Here is a 23,064-nt window from a genome sequence, read left to right on the forward strand (position 1 = left end):
TCACAACAGGAAAACACATGTGGCATCAATTTATTCTAAGGGACTTGTGATAAATACAGGAAAACTGTGATAATACTGGAAAATAAAGCCTACTGAGAAACTGTGTGTGAGGATAAATTTATATAAGCCTGTATATAAAATATTCTATAAGACGTCTGTTTGCGGAGACGTTTATCTCTTTCCTATTTGGGATTAATGAATAAAAAACGTTTACGTATTGTTATGATTAAAATGACTGAAAAAGCTTATCAATATAATTATTGTGGTTTACTTAACAAGATTTTATTTATTTTCTTCTGATAGAAAACCATTTAGGATATGTTACTTGACAATAAAAATCATTGCTTATTTAAAGTTCAGGCTCCGGCGTTTCAAAAGGGGCAAAATGATCATTTGGAGATCATTTACCCCAAATAACATTTGTCAGCAGTGGTTTGTAGCCAACTGTTTACCTTCCGCGCGCCGCAGAAAGACCCTTCAGCTGCGCCTGTAGCGAGCGCGCTGCGTCACCTGACCGCGAGCCATATGCAAATCTGCCCCGTCCTCAAACGCCATTGGCTCTCTCTCACTCATTTATTCCCTGTCAACGCGCATCACATGGCCGCTCTCCCACTAACTTTTCAAGCCCACCGTCGAAAGTAGCTCAAAGACAATTCTGCACTGGATGTGAAAATCACCCCGAGAGGAAGTTAGAATAAAACAAAGGGAGACGAGCAGCCGCAAAGTTACTCTCTGTCCTCTGTCTGGATTGTACCGATCCTGTTCCAGTGGCCTCTTTTGTTATTAAGAGGTTCTGCAAGTGTGTGCCTGCCAGGGAACGGGGACGCGTGAATGTTTCTGTGTGAGCTGAGTTAGTTAAAATCAGGTGAATGTATAGCATGATGATGGAAACGGACTTGCATTCCCCGGGAGCCCAGACTAACACAAACACGGGCCATACGGGACCCAACGGCGGCAGCAAAGTTAACCAAGACCGCGTCAAGAGACCCATGAACGCGTTTATGGTGTGGTCTCGGGGTCAGCGCAGAAAAATGGCTCAGGAGAACCCAAAGATGCACAACTCGGAGATCAGCAAGCGCCTCGGAGCGGAGTGGAAAGTCATGTCCGAGTCGGAAAAGCGACCCTTCATTGACGAGGCGAAAAGACTGCGCGCCATGCACATGAAGGAGCATCCGGATTACAAGTACCGACCACGGAGGAAGACCAAGACGCTGCTCAAGAAGGACAAGTACTCTTTGGCAGGTGGCCTGCTCGCCGGATCCGGTGGCGGAGGCGGCGTTGGTCTGGGAATGGGTGCGGCGGGGGTCGGCCAAAGGTTGGAGAGTCCGGTGGGTCACGCCGGCGGCACCGCTGCGAGCTACGCGCACATGAACGGCTGGACCAACGGCGCGTACTCGGCCGCGGCTGCAGCCGCGATGATGCAGGAGGCTCAGCTCGCCTACAGCCAGCACCCAGGCACTGGAGCGCATCACCACCACGGCCATCACCACCATCCACACAATCCCCAGCCTATGCACCGCTACGAAATGACGGCTCTCCAGTACAGCCCCATCTCAAACTCTCAGAGCTATATGAGTGCCTCGCCGTCAGGCTATGGGGGAATATCCTACGCGCAACACCAAAACTCCAGCGTGGCTTCATCTGGAGCCATCGGCGCGCTGGGCTCGCTGGTGAAATCGGAGCCGAGCGTAAGTCCTCCCGTTACAGCTCACTCTCGAGCCCCTTGTCCAGGAGACTTGCGAGAGATGATAAGCATGTATTTACCGGCGGCGGAGGCAGGGGACCCGTCAGTTCAGAGCAGACTTCACGCTGTACCGCAGCACTATCAAAGTTCCGCGACGAGCGTAAACGGAACCGTTCCACTGACACACATATGAACAGATTTCGTATTCAGACTCAAATAACCAAATATTTACCTCTTTTAGAGCATAACTACCTTTTTTTGTACAGAATGTCTGTTCTTGTAAATTTTGAAGGTGATATTATTTAAATATAATACTTAAACTGAAGGGATGTTGTCTGAATAATTTGTCCGAAATCACACAATATGCGTGAGCTTTACACATTTGCGAGGGATTAATTCTTCTTTTGTGTGTGTTTGTGTGTGTGAGAGAGAAAGCGAGTGAGAGAGACTGTGTTTAAGACATGAAAAAGAGTGGGTGCTTCAGTGTAAAATATAGTCAAATGACAACGTTTTTAAAGTTTTCTACGATTTTTTTTCTCGATCCCACTTTGATTTGACAACACGTGAGTTACTGTATTTGATCTATTCCTTATTTGTTTGTTGTATTTTTCCTTGTACATTGTGAATATATTACAGAGAAAGATTGATACACATTTGTAAATATAATTCGGATTTGCCCGGATAAAAGGAAAACGTTTTTGTGTTGATGTGAGAAGAATAAATTTCACTGCTTTTGCTCTGATTCTGAAAAGTTAGTTTGCTGTGTTGTTTTGTTTTTGTTTGTTTGTTTTTTTTTATCCCACGGGACTCGCGATTAAGCAGATGGAAACAGAGTTAATGTTCCAATGTGAAAACGTTTATATGTCTGTGTAAACAACGAAACCGGGCATAGTTGCAGTCTATTTGATCAAATGTAAGCCTTTTTTATTTAAATATAGTTTGACAGAACAGTGTGCAAGAATAAATTTTTAAATAGGAAATATTTTGAGCAGATGATTATTTTAATTTTATAGGAGCAAATATAATTTTTTTTTTTTTTTAGCACGTAGTCAGTCAGAAATAAAATATAAAAATATAACCAAATTCAGAAACTGAAATATCTATGTCAGATCTGCTGAAAATCCTATCAGTTGAGTTTAAAAGAAAACTGAAATTTTATAAGACACTTTACGGATATTTTGTTTTTATTATTATTATTATTATAATCATTATAAATCACGTTTTTATTTTATAAACAATTCTCATTATTACGTTGCAATAACATTTACTTTATCAAATAATTTAGATTAGACATTTAACGTTTTTTTTTTTTTTTAAATGAAGGAACATTTACAGTAATCGGGTAGAAACCCTAATGTATAAAATATTTTATTTGATTGATGGTCTCTTTAAATGAGTTTTAGACACTTAAGAGATCTCCACTCAGGCTTGAAGCTCGTGGTTGTGTCTGTCTAAATGAAACTACTTCAGATCGCTGGATAATTACTATTTATTTGATGCCACTATTTTTGTTAAGCGTGATCAGCTGCTTTAATCGCGGTAAAGCTTACAAAGCTATTTTACAGTAATGAAACCTTCTGTATTTTTCTTAATTTAGGAAGCCTTCCGTGACGTTGCTGTGTCTTGAAGCATATGATGGAGGTCAAAGTTCAAGACTTCTCAAAATAAAGAGTGTCCAATGAAAAACGACAAACAACAAATAGAGAGCGAACTACATTATTCATTGTTCAATGGACCAACCCCTGTTTTCCCCCGTGAGCCCCGGATTGTGCAGACATATGCTTTAAATCCGCTCCACTTCAATTAAATCCGCCTGGGTAACCCGCGAGCCACTCATGACTATATTACCGGATATTAAATAATTGCGTTCTAAACCCATGAATGTTAGTTTATTTCCACTTTTGATATGCGGTTTAAGCAGAACTCTATTTTTTTTCGCCTTCTGGCTTATTTTTATTTTAATTTATTTTTTTAACTAAAATTGACAACCTTATTTTCTTATAATTGAATCACTGGTGGGCCATCAAGCAAATGTTGCTCGTATCCTCCGTGGGGTGTCAGTGGGATTAAGATGAATGCAGAGTGCGTGGCAGAGAGTGCTTTGTGTCAGGGAGAGAGGAGGATTAAACAACCCTAAAAGCTGAACCCCCGGGTCAGCGACAAGTCTCTTTCTTATTACAATGACACCCGGAAGAGTGACGTGACGCGGGAGCTTTCTCGCAACAAGTAGCAGGATTCAGGGAGGTCTCTGAACCTCTTTTGGTTTCCTTTTTTTTAACTTCGCAGACGACCGTGAGAATGTCGACGAAGTTTCACATGAATGTTTTTTAACAAAAACAGGTTAGTTTAAGAACAAAAAATGAAACTCGCTTATTCCATTAGTCTATTTGCGCACTATTTCCTTGTTTTTAGCTGTTTAAATGTACGGTTAAGGCGACATATTTTGTTTTTAAATAAATGCTATCACACTATATACACTAAGCCCTATTCTCGCATCACAAGGATATGGCAATACACAACATTGCTGTTCATAGCAACGCGGATTTGCATTCAGAAACAAAAAGAGTGAGCCCAGCATGGGCACCCGTCCAGCAGACTGGCAAACCTCACCTTATTCACCCCCACCGTTTCCTGGCAGAAGAAAAGGAATACAACCGCAAATCTCACCAATAAATCTATAACAGACAGACAGACCTTTATCACATTTACACCACGATGTTATAAAGTGAAATAGTCAAAATGGGCTTGTATTTTGTCATTTGTAAAACCGGCAATCCTTTGCACCCACTGTCCTAAATGTTCCTAATTAGCATCGGGTTTATCATACCCCCGCATATTTTCTTGCCTCCTCAGAAAAAAAGCCGGTTGCCGTTCTGCTACGGAAGATTACGGAGACAGATTGCAGAGCACGAATGTGCGGCGCCAGATTAGCGGGGAATAGAAAAAGCAACTGGGCCAATAAATTCCTTGCGCGGGCCTTATCGTGCAATTACACGTTGACATGTTTAACAATCTCGCGGTCTTTTTTTCCTAATCCACAAACCCTCCAAGAGACACGAGACGTTATGCGCTACAGTCGTTTCAGACGTGGTTAAATGTTTACTGAATGAAACCTGAAAACTGTGCTAACACGTTCCACAAAATATATTTTAGGTGATATTTTAGTTTTTCTTTTCAACATTCTTCTCTCACGTTCATATAACCATCTTCGAGTTTATCAAAGCAATGTGCTGTTTACTGTATGTGAATAGTTGCAATTGCTGCTTTTTAAGATAATCTTTCATAGATCGTTGAAAAATATACAACATGAGATTGTCATGATCTAAACCTGACATCGGGGATAAAGATGATGATAACATTTAACACGCTCTTACCTAAATTTCCTTTGTTATGTAATATAGGCCTATCCAAATTTAGCCTATTAAGCCGGTCTACATAATACTTTCGTTTGTCATGTTTGTAAAAGCTGTTTTAACCAACTCCTAAATTAGCTTTGCAGTTTGTAATGACTGAAAAATTAGCTAAATGCATAATTTATTAAGTGTGTCTTTGTTTCTGACAAATTGAACGCAAGGAGTAGGATCCCTTTAAGTACGTAATTGGTTTACGAGTGGTCCGAGGCTCTGGTGAATTTACGAACGCACTTACGTACGATTCTCGTATAGGAAACGTGCAGTACAGATTAAGTGGCTACTACGTCTGACTAAAGTTCTGCTCAACGCATTTGGGAAGCCTAGCCATTGGTAGTTAGCGAGTTATCTCTTTCTCTCGGTCTCTTTTCCCGCATGCACACACTCTTACTTTCCCCTGTTACCAGTGTCCGCCTGTGCGGGGGCCTGCGGCGAAGTGATTGTGAGAGACTCTGTTGGAATTTGGCAGCGTGGCGGCTTTGGAACGGCGCCCCACACTGACTGTCATTCAGCGGGCCTGCGCGACTCACTGTGCCGTTGGGAAGTGTCGCTCATCCGTGCACTCATTGGCCTTACAAAGCTGATTACAAGCATCAGCGAATTCCTGAAGGCAATGAGAGGCGATGCAGGTGCACGAGAGGGTAAGTTCCTGGTTGGAGCATTCGCGGATGAAGCTGAAAGTTGTGAACACCCAAAACAGCCTCACCCAATAAGACTTTGATATGTAGTTCATCTGAGGCGCTTAAATACTTTACTTTAAATACTTACATACGCTTTGAATACATATCAGAATTAAAATAAGTTTGAAGGTAATTATTATTATTGATTTCTTTTAAGAAGTTTTCCTGAGATTGTTGATGATAAAAATCACAATAAAATGCTGGAAATCTTGAAATAAATAATAGTTTCAGAAATGAATAATAGTCCTATTTGAAAAACTGTTGGTTATTCGTGACTCAAAAATATTTGACCTTGAAAAATAGTTGACCTTGGGAAGTTTGAGAAAGATAACATTTTTAGAACTTGTTACACGTGTTTTAAATAACTAGTTTTAATAAAAAGGCTATATATATATTTTTATTATCTCAGACATCCTTAGTTCAAAATATGGATTTTTTTTAAACCGCAAGCAAAGGTCTAAGTAGCCTCACGTCTTTAGTAGGTTAATTATTTTGCATCTACCCTACTTTTCAAGAGCTGACAGCAATTTTGTACTGCTGTCCTTAAGAATGCTACTTATGTCCACAGTTATATGCGTGTGGGTTTAAATATCGATTGATTTTAAAACGTTTTCAGAACAGAATTAGATAAACCAAGAGCGATCACTATATCATTGGAATCTCTCGACGTCTCCTCTACATAACGCTCCTCAAAAGGAGATCCGTCACCTGAGAGTTGTCACCCTACTGTCACTTGCTGATTAACGGACAAAAGAGGTCTCCCGGACGGTCTATGGCAGTCAGTCAACCAGAACGGACTATGCAAATAGCCCGGAGAAGGCGAGAAGATGGCGAACAGAGCTCTCAATTGTTCTTTGGATTTCACCGCTTTCCGCGCGCAGCTGCATCTCTGTAGTAACCAGGATACTATTTTGCATTCGTGAGCAGAAGCCTAAATGGTCTCAACTAAACAGGCATCTGAAACAGTTGCGCTTAAGAAATTGGAAAGATTTAAATATACATAAATTGAAAAGGGCAAAAGATTAAAGCAACACTAAACTTTACGATGTCATACCGACCAATAATCAGTAAGTGCGCGACTGGAGCTGTCCAGGTGCTGAAATCCAACATGCTGAAAGGTGTCGCTTACAAATGTGTCAAACAGCCAACAAACAATTTCTTACACCAGGTTTTACTTTAAGGCATTGGTCTGCTAGGCTACTAATATGTTTTTAGTTTAGCAGCAGAATATGATACAAAGTGACCAGAATATACATATTTCAAATCTCAGCTCAAACTTTGATTTAGGACAGGCAGCCCCTGTCTCAACTCTCTCCACCTATCAGTGTCCATCTTATTTTCAACATAAGAAGCGCGGGCCATTTGTGTCATTCGCTTCCACTTATTTTAAATGTACTAACCCGATCTCATGAATGCGCGTTTAAATAGCACGATTTTCTGTTTCTGTTTGGCTTACTATGAATACTAAGAAATGGACTCTGGCGTGCATATGATACGCAATTGGTAGGCTGATGGGTCTGGGGTAGGCGCGTATTATATGCACGTCAAACACGTCCGTATCGTATGCACGCCAAAGTCAGTTTCTGCGTATAAATCATGCTATAGATACGCATATTCACACAAAATAGTTTACTTTCATGTTGTTAAATGGAAACAGAAAACAATAAGTATTTTATATATTTTTGTTCTGATTTTTTTTTTTTTTCTTGTAAGGGTTAGGGCATAAAATCAACTAATTCTGTTCACACAATATGCAATTAACGGATGTCAGCCTTTTTCTTTGGTGCTGACCAAAGGGCAACCTGAAGTTATATTTGTAAGTTTTCCAATCACCATTTTTTATTTTATTTTATTATTTTTTTTAAGTGCTCACCCTTCCTATTTGCAATTGACTGCAATTTGCTGTTGGCCAGTGGGCAAAACCTGACCTCTTCTGGCTCTTGGCTTTGGTTGGTCAGAGCTGCCAAAAAATAAAAGGCTGTAAATTAGCCCAATTTATGATGCCTAGCGTGTAATTCTGTAGTGCTTCCCATGAAATGCCAGCGGGTGAGGGCACAAAAAAAACAGCCAGAACATTCTGTTGCCTCATGGGGCAGTTCATTAGCACATAATAACCTCTTAATCATGAGATGAAGTCAAAGTCTTGCTCTTGTGTAGTGCCATTTGGTGCTTTCTTGGTTGGGATGGAGTTTAGGGTGGCACGCACCCCACTGTGGCCAATGGGCATTACGCCCGTGAGTATCTGTGTGGGTCTAGTTGTGTGCATGTTTCTTGAATTTTTCATGGGTTTCTACAGTATATGTAAATCCTAAGCTTGGATTTACTTAACCACATGCATGTTATTGAAAATAAGACACACACACAAACACACTGCCAATATTGTGCAAAGTGAAATTAATCTAAAAACTAATATGATGTAGACTAACGGTTAAAGTTGTGCTAAATGGTTATAGATTCAGACCTGCAAGTTGATCCAGATTTTTGGATAAAAAAACTGATTCATGCCAAATTTAGTGAATTAGTTAACTGGTTGATCTACCAATTCATGGTATTAAGCATAATTTAAGGAAAATAAAAGAGATTGTGCTAGTTAAATCTAGATGCTTCTATAGTTTGTCTCGCTAATGTTTAAGCAGTGAAAATTTTTCAAGACCTAACTAAAATGAACCAACATTCATATTGTAAAACACTCTAAAAATACTGATTGAACTGATGAAATATGATGTTTTAAACGTGTTTCTTCATCTAATGAGTGAATTGGTAAGCATTGCTAAAACGGTTTGGGTGGGGATTAAGCAGAACTGGAGCAGGTGAGGGAAGCTTGATGACTTTTCAAGACCATCGAAAAAATTAGACAACAAAGGCAAATAGAGGAGAGAAAAAGGGAAGAGTGTTAAAAGAGTGTGCATGACCAAGGAATAATAAAAGTAAATAGCAGTTATCCCTGAGGTCCAGCTTCAATGTTTCCAACCTTGAGAGAAGCATAAGAAGAAAATATAAAAATAATAAAAATAATAAACACTACTGGTCAAAAGTGTGTAATAATAAATATTTTTAGGGTTTTGAAAGAAATCTATTCTCTCCAAGGCTGCATTTATTTAATCAAAAATGCAGTGGAAACAGTAATATTGTGAAATATTATTACAATTTAAAATAATAATTTTAAATTTGAATATATCTTTAAATTGAATAATTCCTGTGATGGCAAAGCTACATTTTCAGTAGCAGTTAATCCAGTCTTTAGTGTCACATTCCACCTTTGTAGAAATCAGGATACACAAGTTTGAAGTCATTAAAAAGTTCATAACAATAATACTTTTATTCAGCAAGGACACAATAAATTGAATAAAAGACACAGTAAATGCATTTTTAATTCTACAAAAGATTTCTATTTCAAATAAATGCTTTTCTTTTGAACTTTGTGTTCATCAAAAAATGTCACCCTTTCTACAAAAAGTATGAAGCAGTGATGATAACAGTGATGATAAAAGAACCATTGTTAGTATTTGAGCACTAATAATAAGTGATAACAACTGATCACCAAATCAGCATATTAGGATGATTTTTGAAGAATCATATGACACTCAAGACTGGATGTAAATATTTCACAATATTACTGTATTACTTACCCACCCTTGAAAAGCTTAAGAGATGTCTTTCAAAACATAAAAAACCATAGTTATTCCATATGCACACAATAAATTTATGATGTACTGTAAATAACGTTCTACATTCATGGCACTGACTTTCTGACCCTCATACGCAGACACTTAGAGGGATTTGCAATCATGAAGCTTTAAAGGGATGTTCAGGTCATACACACACACATACAAGTGACAGTTTATCCCTGATCTGGGGTCAAGTCTCAATCTTGAAGCTCTTTGATTCTTTAAACCCCAAACCTGAGGTCTTGTTTCAGACTAGTGGAACCATATCTGTGCTGCTTGACACAATGAACTTGACAGACAACCAGATTTCGTACCGAGGGTCTGGTTAGGGTTTCTGTGCTCTTATTATTCTGTCTGAAAGAGAACAGGTAATGGAGTCTGAGGTGAGGTGGAGGACCGCAGACTGCGCCCTTTATTCAGCTCTACCTTGATTACCTGAAACTCAGGTAATTGCGGCGGCTCTATTTCAGATGCTGTTTACCCCTTCAGAAATAATCATCTGATCAGTCTGCCCTCACCTGGGGCAGAAAGAGCACTGAGCTGGCACAACCCAACTCCCCTATCATTGTCACTGCTCCACTGACTGTACCACCACACCAGAACTACTGCAATACTAATATACGTCCATACACTAGCAGTCACATGCCTCAGTATAACGCTAAGCTTCCGCCTCAATACAATGACTGACATCTCTAAAATCTGCAACAATCGGCAATTTGCCAAAGACTAAGTGCTGTTACAGTATGTTTTATCTGATCAGGGGGCCGGGAGTGAGAGGGAAGGAGGGATGAGGAAAGGAAAAAAATACCCTCTTCTAGCCCGTGGGGATAGCAGACCTCTTGTATTCTTGATCAGTATGCCTGTATTTGACTGTAACTATTTCCAGACCTCCTGCCTGCTTGGTGTGCCTATAGTTCAGGCCGAGCCACAATAGTGTCCCGCCGTGCTGCTCTGGCTGCCTCCATGCTTTCAGGCAGAGCAGAGCCTCGCTGCCGTGGTGATTCATTATTCCGTTGCCCCCAGTGACCGGGAGCAGGCCAAGCCCCCTCCTGCCAAACAGGCCACTAAGTGGCAAGAGATGAAATGAGTGACATTTCCTAAAAGTTCTGACCTTTGTTTTCCCATTGAGTCAGCTGCCATGTTGGAGAAAAAGCAGTGCACTCTGAAAGTAGTGTGCTCACACACGTTTTAAAGCCATTTGTTTTGCTGCTGTTTGTTTTTGTAGTTAAAACACTCACCTATTAGCGTGCTATAATATATTAATATTTAAGTTAGTGAAGGCATGAATCTAATAAAACAAAATAAAAAAAAGTAATGTCATAAAATGAAAGAAAAAAAAAATTACAATTTTGTTTAAAAAAGTAAGTCTTTTAAGACAATAATTTTGTAATGTATTTTACTGTAGCTTATTAAATAGAACTAAAAATAAAATATAATTAATTGTCATTAAAATAATCTTTATGGCATTAATAGTCTTAATTTGTTTTCAGTATTTGATGTGGAATATTTAAACATAATTTTTTAGCATTGATGGTTCCATAAAGAACCTTTAATGGAACATTGCAAAAAAGGTTCTTTTTAGTGGAAAAGGTTTTTTTTGATATAGAACATTTAATGGTAATTTTTTAGAATTGAAACTGTTCATATATAAGGAACGAGAAAAAAGGTGTGCGATGGAGAAATCTTCACAGTTAGAAAAAATAAGGTTTTGGGGTGGACCAAAAAATGGCTCTTCACTGCATCACTGCCAAAACTTTTTTTGGAACCTTTTTGAAAATTTGTTCTCAGTGGTGTCATAGAAAAACCATTTTTGGTTCCCCAAAGTACCTTTCAGTGCACAGTTCTTGAAAGAACCATTTTAGAACATTTAAATAAACATCTGAAGAACCTTGTTTCATTATAAGGACCTTTTGTGTAATTGAAACGTTCCATTTGTGTTAGCGGTTCTTCGTGAAACCATAGATGCAAATAAAGAACCTTTATTTTTAAGACTGTATTTGACCTGGACATGTTTTATAAGACCCACCTATGGGATTTTATTAGTTTACAGAAATTACATAACTCGATGAATTTATGAGAGATCACGGCTAATCCACTTTAAGAAATGACTTGTTTTAAATGCAGATTTTGACGCTTGCTTTTGTTCTCAGAAGTCACGCGGTATTGGACCCACCCTGCGTGCGCGAGAGTCCACATTTGTCGCACGTTGTAAATGGCGTTGATCTCGCGCTCACCGCACCGCCGCGCTGCGTGCGTCTCGAATCTAAACCACGGTCGCCACTTTAAGCCGCTGACTCCAGACCTCGATAATAACATCCTGACTGCCCACCGGAGCCCCAGAAATCAAGCTTGCTACGGACGCTAGCGCTGTAAAGGCTGCTCGGCGAGACCTGTCGGTCACACAGCGCCGCGCACCCGCCGCGCTCGGACCAGCGCTAATTGGTTGACTAATTGAACGCTGCGTGCTGCTGCCCTTCGGTCTCGGTAATCAACGTGTTTCAGGCGGTGGAAGATCTCTCAAACTATTTCTCGGCTATTATTTTTTATTGCCCTTTCCTATTCTTGATTTTTAATGTTCACACACTAATAGGCTATTCATATTCATATTATTTAAATATCTATACTTGAAAAGACTTTTACAGCCTGTTGGTTGTTCTCTAGTTGTTTATTGATTTACTGATCAGCTCTAATGCATCAAAATATACCTTAGCACCTACAGCAAATCCATACAGAACAGCATTTTTACTGTCTTCAGTCTATCAGCCAGATTTTCTCTGAAACCCTCTATTATGAAAGTTAAATGTTCCTAAAATGTTAAACTCCTATTGATTTCTTAGAACATTCTGCATGTTTTAAAGATAATGTTCTTCACAGACCCCCTGGAGAAGTTGAAGGGAGCCTCTGGTTAAAAACGCTGGATCAAGACAGAAACATTAAGCCTATGATTTTCTTTAGAAGAACTGATATGTCTTTTATGAGCTGATATGTTCTTTTTATTCTTATTTATTTTAACACACTGGTGCTGTGTTTGCACACAGTAGCATCACAAATCATATTAATATCTCTATTGTTTCTTCTATACAGCAATTAGAATTTACAGTGTAAAAGGACAGTTTAGCTTACGCCTTCTAACTTTGTCATCCCATGTTTCTAAATGTTCAGAAGAGATCTCAAGCACACGCACACGCACACACACATTGAGAGAGAGCGCTTTTCTTAAGTGATGCAAGTAAAAAGAATCAGACAAAATTAATGTCTAGATTAATTATAACTATGTGAGCTTTGAAAGTGCAACCTCAGAAAAACACAAATTAGAGACCCAAACATACACAGTCTCTGTCTCTCTTCACTCCTCACCTGTCTCTATCTTTCTCTTTCAGCTCCTTCTTTCTCTTCTTCCTGGCTACCCTTATTCTCTCTTCTGTGGTTTGGCATCTCTCCATAGAAGAGGATTCAGGAAGTTTGGCTGGCTGCGAAACCATTTCATATGCCTGTTTTACAGGGAAAGCAGTATTCGTCTTTGTGTGAGAGACAGTCACCTTCATCTCCACACAAAATCCTCTTTCTACATCCGACCCTGACCTCTCGGTCACCCATGTGATTCACCAGGTGCTGTACTGCATGAGTGGAGGAATCTAACCACTGTGCTAAAATGTGAAGTTGGATGTTGTAGTTAGGCAAATATCAGTATTTCTATGGTTAGACATGTAACTTGTCCTGTACTGTTTGTAATAAGAAAGCTAACGGCATTGACTTAAGGAGAAATGTGTTTTAAATCATGTGACACTGAAAAAAAAATAATTTTTAAAATATATTTATATAGAAAACAGTTCTTTTAATTTGTAATAATATTCCACAATATAACTGTTTTATTTTTAAAGTTACTTTAAGAATGATGATGCAGTCAAGTTAAGTGTATCTTTTTTAACAATCCACAAGGTCCTTTGAAAAGCGTGTTTGAGAGAAATATTGCTGTATTGATGTTACGAGAGGAAATTGCTTTTGGTTGCTGAAAGAATTGACATATAGTTCTCCATCTTTCAAAAACTAACTAAATAAAAAACAAAACATTCTTAGCCTATACTTCCTGTCTTTTCCTCGACACCATGCTTCAGTTCATCGCTCTGACCAGTGGAGATGTTAAAGCAGAAGAAGGACTCTGAAGAACTTAGTGGATGTTAATCATGACTACTATATACACTGATTGATTTTGTATTATACATTGTCATCACAAACACTCAAATCAACATATTCTCATATCAGGATTTCTGTCCGTTTAAAATGTTTAATATCTGAAAAGTCCTTTTATTAGGTGTGAATGTCCATTAGTCTAATTTAGAATGTAGGGCTTAAAATTTCACTACACTGATTTTTCACCTAAAAAAAAAAAAGAAGAAGCAGGTTTTAGACATTGATGGGCTTTTTTTCTTTAGTTGCTAGCAGTCAGGTACACTGAGGGAGGCTAATTACCTCCATAACAATAGGAAATAACTAAATGGACTCATAATGACTTACATTCAAAGTAAAGACAATGACCTGAACCTAATTATCCAATCTTACCATATACTGTAGAGCAAGATGAGAGATACCACAATTCAACCATCTGCCCAATCAGATCAGAGCAATCAGCTTCCTAAACCACTCGCTCATTCGGCTGAGGCACATTTCGTACCTTTTAACCTCTCCTTGCTCCCCAGGCTTAGCTTTTAGTATGACAGACAAAGTGTGTAGGGAGTATCTAATGGAATGGACCCAGCGGGGTGCAGGCTGCTTTTGGGACTGAGCCGGGGCCTAATGTCAGGTGAACAGGAATATGCAGCAAGGTAGAGAGTGAGCGACACGGGGTACTCTGCTCTTAGTGAGGAAAACACATCTAGAGGAGACAATTTTTTTTAAAAATAAAATATAATAAAAAAGTGCTACGATGCCTATTTCTTAACAACTTCTTTCTCTGTTTTACTGCTTTTCTTCTTTTTTTAATCTACCATCTTTATTCATTCCTTCCTTCCATCTGCTCTCTCTCTCTCTCTCTCTCTATGTATCATTCAAATGTTTGGGGTCAGTAAGATTTCTTAAAGTTTTTGAAAATAGTCTCTCATGCTCACAAAGGCTGCATGTATTTGATCAAATGTCGTAAAAACAGTAATATTGTGAAATATTATTACAGTTTAAAATTACTTATTTTAATATATTTTAAAATGTAATTTATTCCTGTGATGTAAAGCTGAATTTTCAGCATCGTTGCTCCAGTCTTCAGTGTCACACAATCCTTCAGAAATCAATCTAATATGCTGATTTGCTGCTTAAGAAACATTTCTTATTCTTCTTCTTATTATTAATAATGCTGAAAACAGTTGTACTGCATAATATTTTTGTGGGAACTCAACTGTGATGTTTTATCTATCTATCTATCTATCTATCTATCTATCTATCTATCTATCTATCTATCTATCTATCTATCTATCCCTCACTTTTGATCAATTTAATGCCATTTCTGAATAAAAGTATTAATTTATTTTCAATTTATGAAATAATCTATTTTGAATAATGTTAATGAAAATGTGATTATCATCATTTAAAAGAAAGCATTTATTTAGGCATTTTTAAGCAATCAAGTGTAGTTCAGGCCTACTTTCATTATACACTTTTTATTCTTTCAGATCATTGTTTTCAGAACTGTCTGATCTTCCAGTTTGAAAATGAAGCTGAACATTGAATTCAAGTATTCTAAAGCAATGTTTATTTATTTTTTCTCCATGAAGTCTTTTTGTAGTCTATCATAGTGCATAGATGTTACCTGAGAAGTGAAATGAACTATTCCTCTTTTCAATTTTTATTCTCAGCATGACTAAAATGATAACAGTCTAAAACTAGGGGGATGGGACCAGCCGTTCTCATTTTGTTAACAAAATGTACTTAATGGCTATTGTGGAATCATATTTCAATAGCTGAAGTGATTGGCCTGATATTAGAAACCATTTTATTACATGAATGTTTATAGAAGTGATGTTAATTTTTAATTCTGAAAGCTCCCTGATAATACTCTGTAATCTGGAATGCAGTAACAGTGCCCCCTTTTGAGTGGAGAGGCCCTTGATCTGTAACCTTAAAATAGACCATGAGTCTGTGGGTGAGTGTGCGTGTGCTCCTATAGTTTCTGTAAGTTTTTTTTAATGAATATCAACCAGCGAGGAATGCTTGAACCAGCTCACTTTTCTTTCACTGTATAAACTGCTACATTCAAAATCGTTACAAAATGGAGTGGGTTACATTTAGAAAAGCAAATGATGATAATATTACCTGAAGTGAAATGCAATAAAAGTCTTCATTTACAGATTGTATCTGTTGAACAGTAAAGTGCACAATAAAAGCTACTTTGCTACTTGCAAATGATTGTGTTTGGCAAACCAGCTGAGCAGACAGCGACTCCACATCGACAGGTGATACTAACCGTTGGCACTGACAAATAAAAACATCACATATACCTGTCAATCATCTGTAAACCAATCCAACCTGAGAGTAGGAGGGCTCCAGGGATCATGTTCTGGTTGGTTTAGGATCTATGGATCTGCACAGCATCAAGCGGCCTTCAGCGTTTACTGAAGTCAAACATCAACCATCTCACGTTAACCTGCCTCTGATGAAACCGATAAAACCTTTCAGGAAGGCAATAATGAGAAAATGCAACCAAAAGAGCCACTGTTTTATACAATGCCACCTATGTTGACGGGTCTGACAAATTTAAAGTGCTGGATTGTATTTATGAAGTCTCACAATGTGTATTGGTTTTCATAAGCCCTCAAACTCACTTGAAATGTAATGGCTTCGAACATGTCTTTGACAAACTGTAATAAGACATGAATCACAATCACCGGTTTCAATTATGACAGCCATGGAAATGTTCTGTCTGCAGGTGACCTGATTGAAATCTCTTGAGTTGATGTGTATCTGATGCGATATGATGTAGCTCAGGGAGGGTACTTGAAGAGAGAAGAGTATCTCACAGATCAGAGATACCACTGATCCCATAATAATCCCATGATAATCCTACTGTGAGACAGCACTTAATCATCCTGTTTGTAATGTGATATGGATTAGGCCATTAGCTATCAGCATGGACACTAGACTCACACGCCATAGGCATTAATACAAGCCAAACAGCCAGGACTTGAGCCACTGACACAAAATTGAACTCAGTCAAACCAACTTTCTCAACGTACTGTACAGTAAGTCACTGTTAACATGCCTCTCTAAAAACAATTTCTAAATGTAATACAAATTAGGTTAACAAAAGTACTCAAACTGGTGATCAACATAGAGGTGAGATCAAATACTGCTGATTACTGTATATATTTTATAGTTTGAAAGTCTTTTATGTTCACCAAGGCTGGATTTATTTGATCAGCAATTCAGTAAAAACAGTAATTTACTAAATATTTTTACAACTGAAAGCAAATTTTTATATATTTTTGGAATATAATACGTTTTGAAATGTAATTTATTCCTGTGATGGCAAAGCAGAATTTTCAGCATCATTGCAGTAGTTTTCAGTGTCACATGACCCTTCAGAAATCCTTCTAATACGCTGATTTTGGTTCATCATAAATGTGGTTAATAAAAGTTGTGCTGTACATCTCTGAAGCATTATTTTGTAACATAAGTGGTTTTACTGTCTCTTTCGATCTATTTAACGCACACTTGCTGATTTCTGTAAAAACTTGATGTTCATTTCTTTAAAAAATTGTGCTGATCCTGAGTTTTTGAACGGTAGTGTAAATAATACAATTTAACCACAGTGAATGAGCCATTTAAATAAATTCTTAAATTATTACTTTTTTCACACAATATTAATTCAAAATTCACTTAAAATGCAGTTATCTATTGACACAACTGCCAGTAAATCATAATTTCATAATAACTTGAATTCAAATATAATCAGTGGGTGATACTCTCACAATGGCCAAATAATGTCTGATTAATCAGCCTGGCCAACAGATCAGTCCATCTTTATTACCGATTCCATAAATGATCTTTTTCTTGTATGTACTGACGCATTGTACATGAATCTACGCACTCCGGATATCCCTAAACAGGTTTGTGTGTGTATATCGGTGACTCCCTGCAGTAAAAGCCTTTAATTTGACCTGTATTGTTCCTTTAATTGACTATACCTTCACACTAGCGTGAGTGTCCTTTTCTTCCTGTCTGTCACACAGCCAAAGGGTAACTTTCATCCCGGATCTGGTGACTGAGTAAAGCTTCATCACGTACGATCTCTGCAGCCGAGGAACCCATGAGATGATCCTGCACACACAAACACGCACATTTAAACTCAATAACATACGATTCATATGTTTTTCCCATGCACATATAGAGAAAATTGGAGAAAAAAATTCATGGTGCAATCACAATATAATGCAAGGACACTGGTTTCCACAGAAATCGTCCCATGTTTTTGGAAATACATTCTTCTGTTCACCTTTAAACACCTGACCCACAGTTGTATTCACTGGACTGATACAAAAGACTCCCTCAGGTTCTTCAGAATAGTTCTTATTACGGGATACAGTGAGATCAGAGAGACCTCAGCGAGAAAAGGAGAGTTTGTATCCTAATGACTTTGCCCTGTGGTGATCTCTGGCAGCAGAGCTAAAATACATAAATTCTACATATTGTGTTGATGAATTAAGTTTGTCTTTAAAGAGCAAACCCGGTCGATAGTAGTCATTCGCACCATGGTCTGAATGGCGCTCAAGGCTACGTTCCCGCTCCAAATGAGAACAAGGAGTAGATAGGGTCAATGCGCACACATTTCTTTATGTATGTGGTGTGAGACATGTGTGTGTCGCTGTGAGACTATACTTCTTTTCACCTAAAGAGGCACCTCAGCCTTGTGCAATCTTCGCTCTTTTGATTTGAAAGGAAGATATTCCCGAACAAAGAACTGTCACCCATTTTCTCTATTAGTAATTTGCAGTGAAAACAAGGCTTTGACTGAGAAGACCTTCAAACAAAAAACAAACGGCAGAATTTGCAAGGTTAACAGACCTGGAGAGGAAAAGAACCGCTTCAAACCGAAAGCCCAATTTACTTGGATTGTGCTCATGGCTGTCTCTTTTTCTGAAAGGAGTGCATGCACCAGTTTGCTTTCAAGGCGATGACACTAACAATAAGCTCTGGGACTGTAAACAAAAAAATGGTCACGGCCTGAGGAAGTGTAATGGGGTATTTGTTTCAGAGTGTTAATTTGAATATTTTACTTTATTTTGCATTTCTTTATTTAAAAAGTCAAAGCATAAGCACACAGCATCAGATGGTCATGTGGGATGTTCAAGGAGCTCTGAGTGCTATCCTGTTTACACTTTTTCAGATGGGACCCCAAGCACCTGGTAATTAAAATTGCTAATCATGCACAATTACCCATCCAAGCTCCCCACTCCGAAAGCAGCCTCTCACACTCTCTAGAAGTGTGGGGTAAAGGGGAAGAATGTTAGTCATCTTTTGATTAGCGTTCTGTGGCAGGAGCACCTCTCACCGCAGTTTTGTCTCGCGGAGCAGCCACCGCGAAGTCATCGACAAAAGAGAGGCGAACATCTGCTAGAGGTTGTCCGATGTTGCCAAGACCACCAGGCCAGGTGCAGATTTTACCGAGAGAGCTTGTTCCAGGGGAAAGAAGCACGTGGTGGCACCCTTGCAGGGCAAACTTCCCGACGCCGTCACCTGTTTCTTTGTGCGTCACCAGCTGAGCGTGCAGGATCCACAGCTGCCTGCAACCCAAATCCCCTTCTTGTGTTTGTTTTGCTTCCAAAACGAGTCACCTGTTTTAAGTTGGTCACCTCGGGGCCTGTTTGCTATGGAAACCATTATTTGAACAGAAAACATACAAGCAAACATCACTTCTGCTCATCATATTGTAGTTAATAAAATCAGTAAATATATTTTAATGGGGGAAATAGTAAATAAATGATCTAATTATTTGATGGGTTTCAAAGGATCTTTGCAGTAATCCAGGGTGCACTTGTCTCATTGTAAGCAGTTAACTAACATTAAATACATCATTTTTATTATAATTATTAATTTGGAATATGACAGTACTTATATTTTATATATTTTTTTAATCTCAGCATCTATTTTACATCTGAGTTTTATGGTTATGCTTTTATGAATATGTAGTAACTGATTACATGTAATCTGGACTAAAAAAAAAATACTTGAAATTGGATTATATAACATTCTTAAATTCTCACAATAAGATTACAGCTACTTTTTATGAATTACATGATTAAATTTTATTCATAAAATGAGTAAATTATTCATAAATTATTCCTAAAATCCTCCTGTGTGGCTATTTACATGCAAACGATTTTGCAATCCATGCTTCTGAATATGGAGGAAAAAGCAATGGTGGATTTAAAACAAGTTATATATATTTTTGTAGTATTTATGTACCATATATAGCATCAATTTTGTACACACACACACACACACACACACACACACACACACAGAGAGAGAGAGATGGAGAGACACACACACAGAGAGAGAGAGAGAGAGAGAGAGAGAGAGAGAGAGAGAGAGAGAGAGATGAATGCATACTTATAATGTAAAAAATAAATGTATAGTTTAAAGACTCCTAACCTTTCGTTCTGACTTCCTTTTGGGGAGGTTCAAGCTTTAATTACGGGGTGACGGGGTCAGCAGAGCCCTTCAAAATTCATCCAGGTTTGGGGCAGTCCACGGAGTAATTAGCAAGCTAACTTAGCTGAAAACAATCGCCCCTGCTGTTTGCTCGAGTTCGCGCCCGCTGAACCGACTTAATTGGCCGTGTAATAATGTCGACCTGAGGAGGGCTTGCGCGAAAGGGCTGTCCCGGTTCCCACAAACCCCGGGGCCAGTGCCAATCTAGCCCCGCGCTGAAAGACCGACGGGAAGAAAAGCGAAGTGAAGGATTCCGCCGTTAATTAGGCGCGCCCTGTTGCCATGGCCACACACCGCCCAGCAGGCCTGCTGCGCGCGGATCACGCGAAGCACCGAGGGCAGTCAAACTCAGACCGGCCGCTGATTAGGGTATTGTTCCCGTGTTTATCATCGGGGATGTTAATTACTTCGACGAATTATCGTTTTTAATGAATTTCAATTGGACGTCGTTTCGCTCATATTAGGCTTAAATGCGTGAAATCGAAGGCGCAACATTTCGGAAGCTATAGTTCTGTCAGTAATTAGAGCACTGGTTTATATACTCACAAGAAACACAGTAATTAGGTCAGTTAATTTTGGTGAACCAAACCGGATAAATTACAGGAAGATGATTTATCTAATTTTATGTTTAATAATTAATAATATGCAATCATGGAAAAGTCTGCGTGTTTCAAAAACTCCATTCAGACGTAATGATTGCCGGATGATAAATTATATATAGCCTATATAAAGATAAAGCCCAGGTTACTTTGAATTTGATAAAAAAAAACTAAAAAAATTATTCATTATCTGATATTATGACATCAGTTTCAACAGCCTGTCCCCGTGTGCTTGCGTCATAATAGTGGAAATCAATAATGTGAGCAATCAGTATTTCTTTTTTCTCTTTTGTGAAAATAATAATTTTACTAAGAAATCACAACAAACAAAGGTTTGTCGTCTTTCTGTTCATATGTAGCACATTGCATGTGTCTGAGACTGGAGTGGTTGTCAGGAGCAGAGCGTCCTCCACTGGCAACGCAGCAAAACAAGTTTTGACTGAAGAGAAAAAAAACCGGCTGTTAGTTCAATCGTTTTACAGATCAATAACAGGTAATTATGCGTTATATAATGCAGACTGTAGCTCTGTCTCTCTCACAGGTGCATATACATTCAGAACACTGTCAGCACAGATTGTTATCGACAAAACCAACAGATTTAAATAAGGCCATCTGTCAAAAATAAAATCCATTTTATTAGGACTTTGAAAGAGTAAACGTTCAGTCATAATTTGAAAATATCATACAGTGTCTGTGTCAATTAAAAGAGCCAGAACAACCCGTTTTAGCACAGAGACTTGTTCTTTTTATTTGCAGGCCTAATATTTCTCCAGCTGGATTTCATTTTCTATACTGGTCTTTAAAAACACTTACGTATTTTGGCCTTTTAATATGATGAATATAATAAAGCATGTTCCTCTTTTGATATTCAATCTTCTAAAGTCTGCTTATGCAAATAGTGGCTTTCAAATCAAGATGGCTTTCAACTCGATCCATCCTTGCTTTTGAAAGTGATGTCTGTTATCCTCTGATATAATTTATTGCAATACATGCATGTCTTTCTTCATCAGAGGAGAACCTCATGGACACTCTTTAGAGACACACCAAATGAAGGTCTCTGATAAAGCAGTTTAAAGGTGGTTTATATATAAAACTTTGCATATATCAGTAGTGCATGTGCATGTATTTTACAGCTCTTAAGATGACCAAGTCCAGTTTTTACTGCTGTATTCTACATAGGCTGGATGTAATCATGAATGATTCACATGAAATAGCCTATTAATGTGGAAAGATTGAAAAAAATGGATGATTTTTTTTATTAATAATGTTTTTTGTTGATAAATTGTTGAGGTGGTGGTTTTTTTGTTGATATAACACCTAATAAACACGTTACTGTTACATGGCTCACAAGCATAAATATTAACATGAAATTAAGATAGGCCAATGGTGGATTTGTTTTACTGGGGTTGCGTGCAATATACATATATATATGTATATATATATAAAATGTAATTACTTATAGCACCTTTAACATTATCTACCATTTCTATAGATTGCAGCATTGTGGTCGTGATTTATCTTGTGCTTTAGGAGTATAACAAGTATCAGTGAGCTCGTTCAGCATCTCCTTCAGCGGACTTCAAAACTAACGAGAGAACTCTAGGAACGCTATCAAATTGAATTTCAGAGCAATTTGTTCTTTTATAATAAGAGGTTAATAGGGGACCATTTGACAACTCACTTGCCCTTTCTCTCATTTTTTCTCGCTCCTTCGCTTTGCTCTCTGCTGCATTCATTGCTCAAGGTCAGTGCTGGAGGCAACTGTGAGGTTACGACTGTGACGGCAAGGTCAGAATCTTCACTGTCGTTTGACATGCTTTCTGCCACAGAAATGTAGAGGTGAAGATGGGGCAAGTGGAACGAGCCTGCTGCATGAAAGCTGACATTTTTAAATAGGTATGAAGAATACTTTCACAGTCCTTGACTTTCTTTGCATTCAAAGCATTCTTAACCAATGGCCTTATTCTGTACCATATATGCTATGTACATGCATACATACACACTGTACTGTATATGGTGTTGTCCTCAGAAGGGGGATTATAAATCAGCCGAGAAAGAGCTTTGTTTAAAATCCATTCACCAATAAATTGGATGAAAGGTTTTGCAAACTGTAAACCTTTACCAAAATTCCCTTCCAGGAGCCATGGTGGTCTCCAGTCAAATCACATCATAGACATCCAACTCAAATCAAGTAAGAGGTCTTTAGCAGCACCTCAATGTGTTCTGGACCGTTGAAAGACATTTTAAATCAATAATGAACCAAACCATCTAGCGCTGCCAGAGAGAGAGAGAGAGAGAGAGAGAGAGAGAGAGCAGAAAGTTAAA

At 38.3% G+C, this 23,064-nt stretch overlaps 1 protein-coding gene across 1 annotated transcript; it reads left to right on the top strand.

The window, feature by feature from the left end:
* The first annotated feature begins 326 nt into the window (after positions 1–326).
* On the top strand, positions 327–2,439 carry LOC109097084 (transcription factor Sox-1b). The gene has a single exon (XM_019110769.2). The coding sequence runs from the start codon at positions 870–872 to the stop codon at positions 1,875–1,877; it is 1,008 nt and encodes a 335-aa protein (XP_018966314.2). The 5' UTR covers positions 327–869; the 3' UTR covers positions 1,878–2,439.
* Positions 2,440–23,064: the final 20,625 nt, after the last annotated feature.

This window comes from Cyprinus carpio, chromosome B1 (assembly GCF_018340385.1).
Source record: "Cyprinus carpio isolate SPL01 chromosome B1, ASM1834038v1, whole genome shotgun sequence".
NCBI lineage: Eukaryota > Metazoa > Chordata > Actinopteri > Cypriniformes > Cyprinidae > Cyprinus > Cyprinus carpio.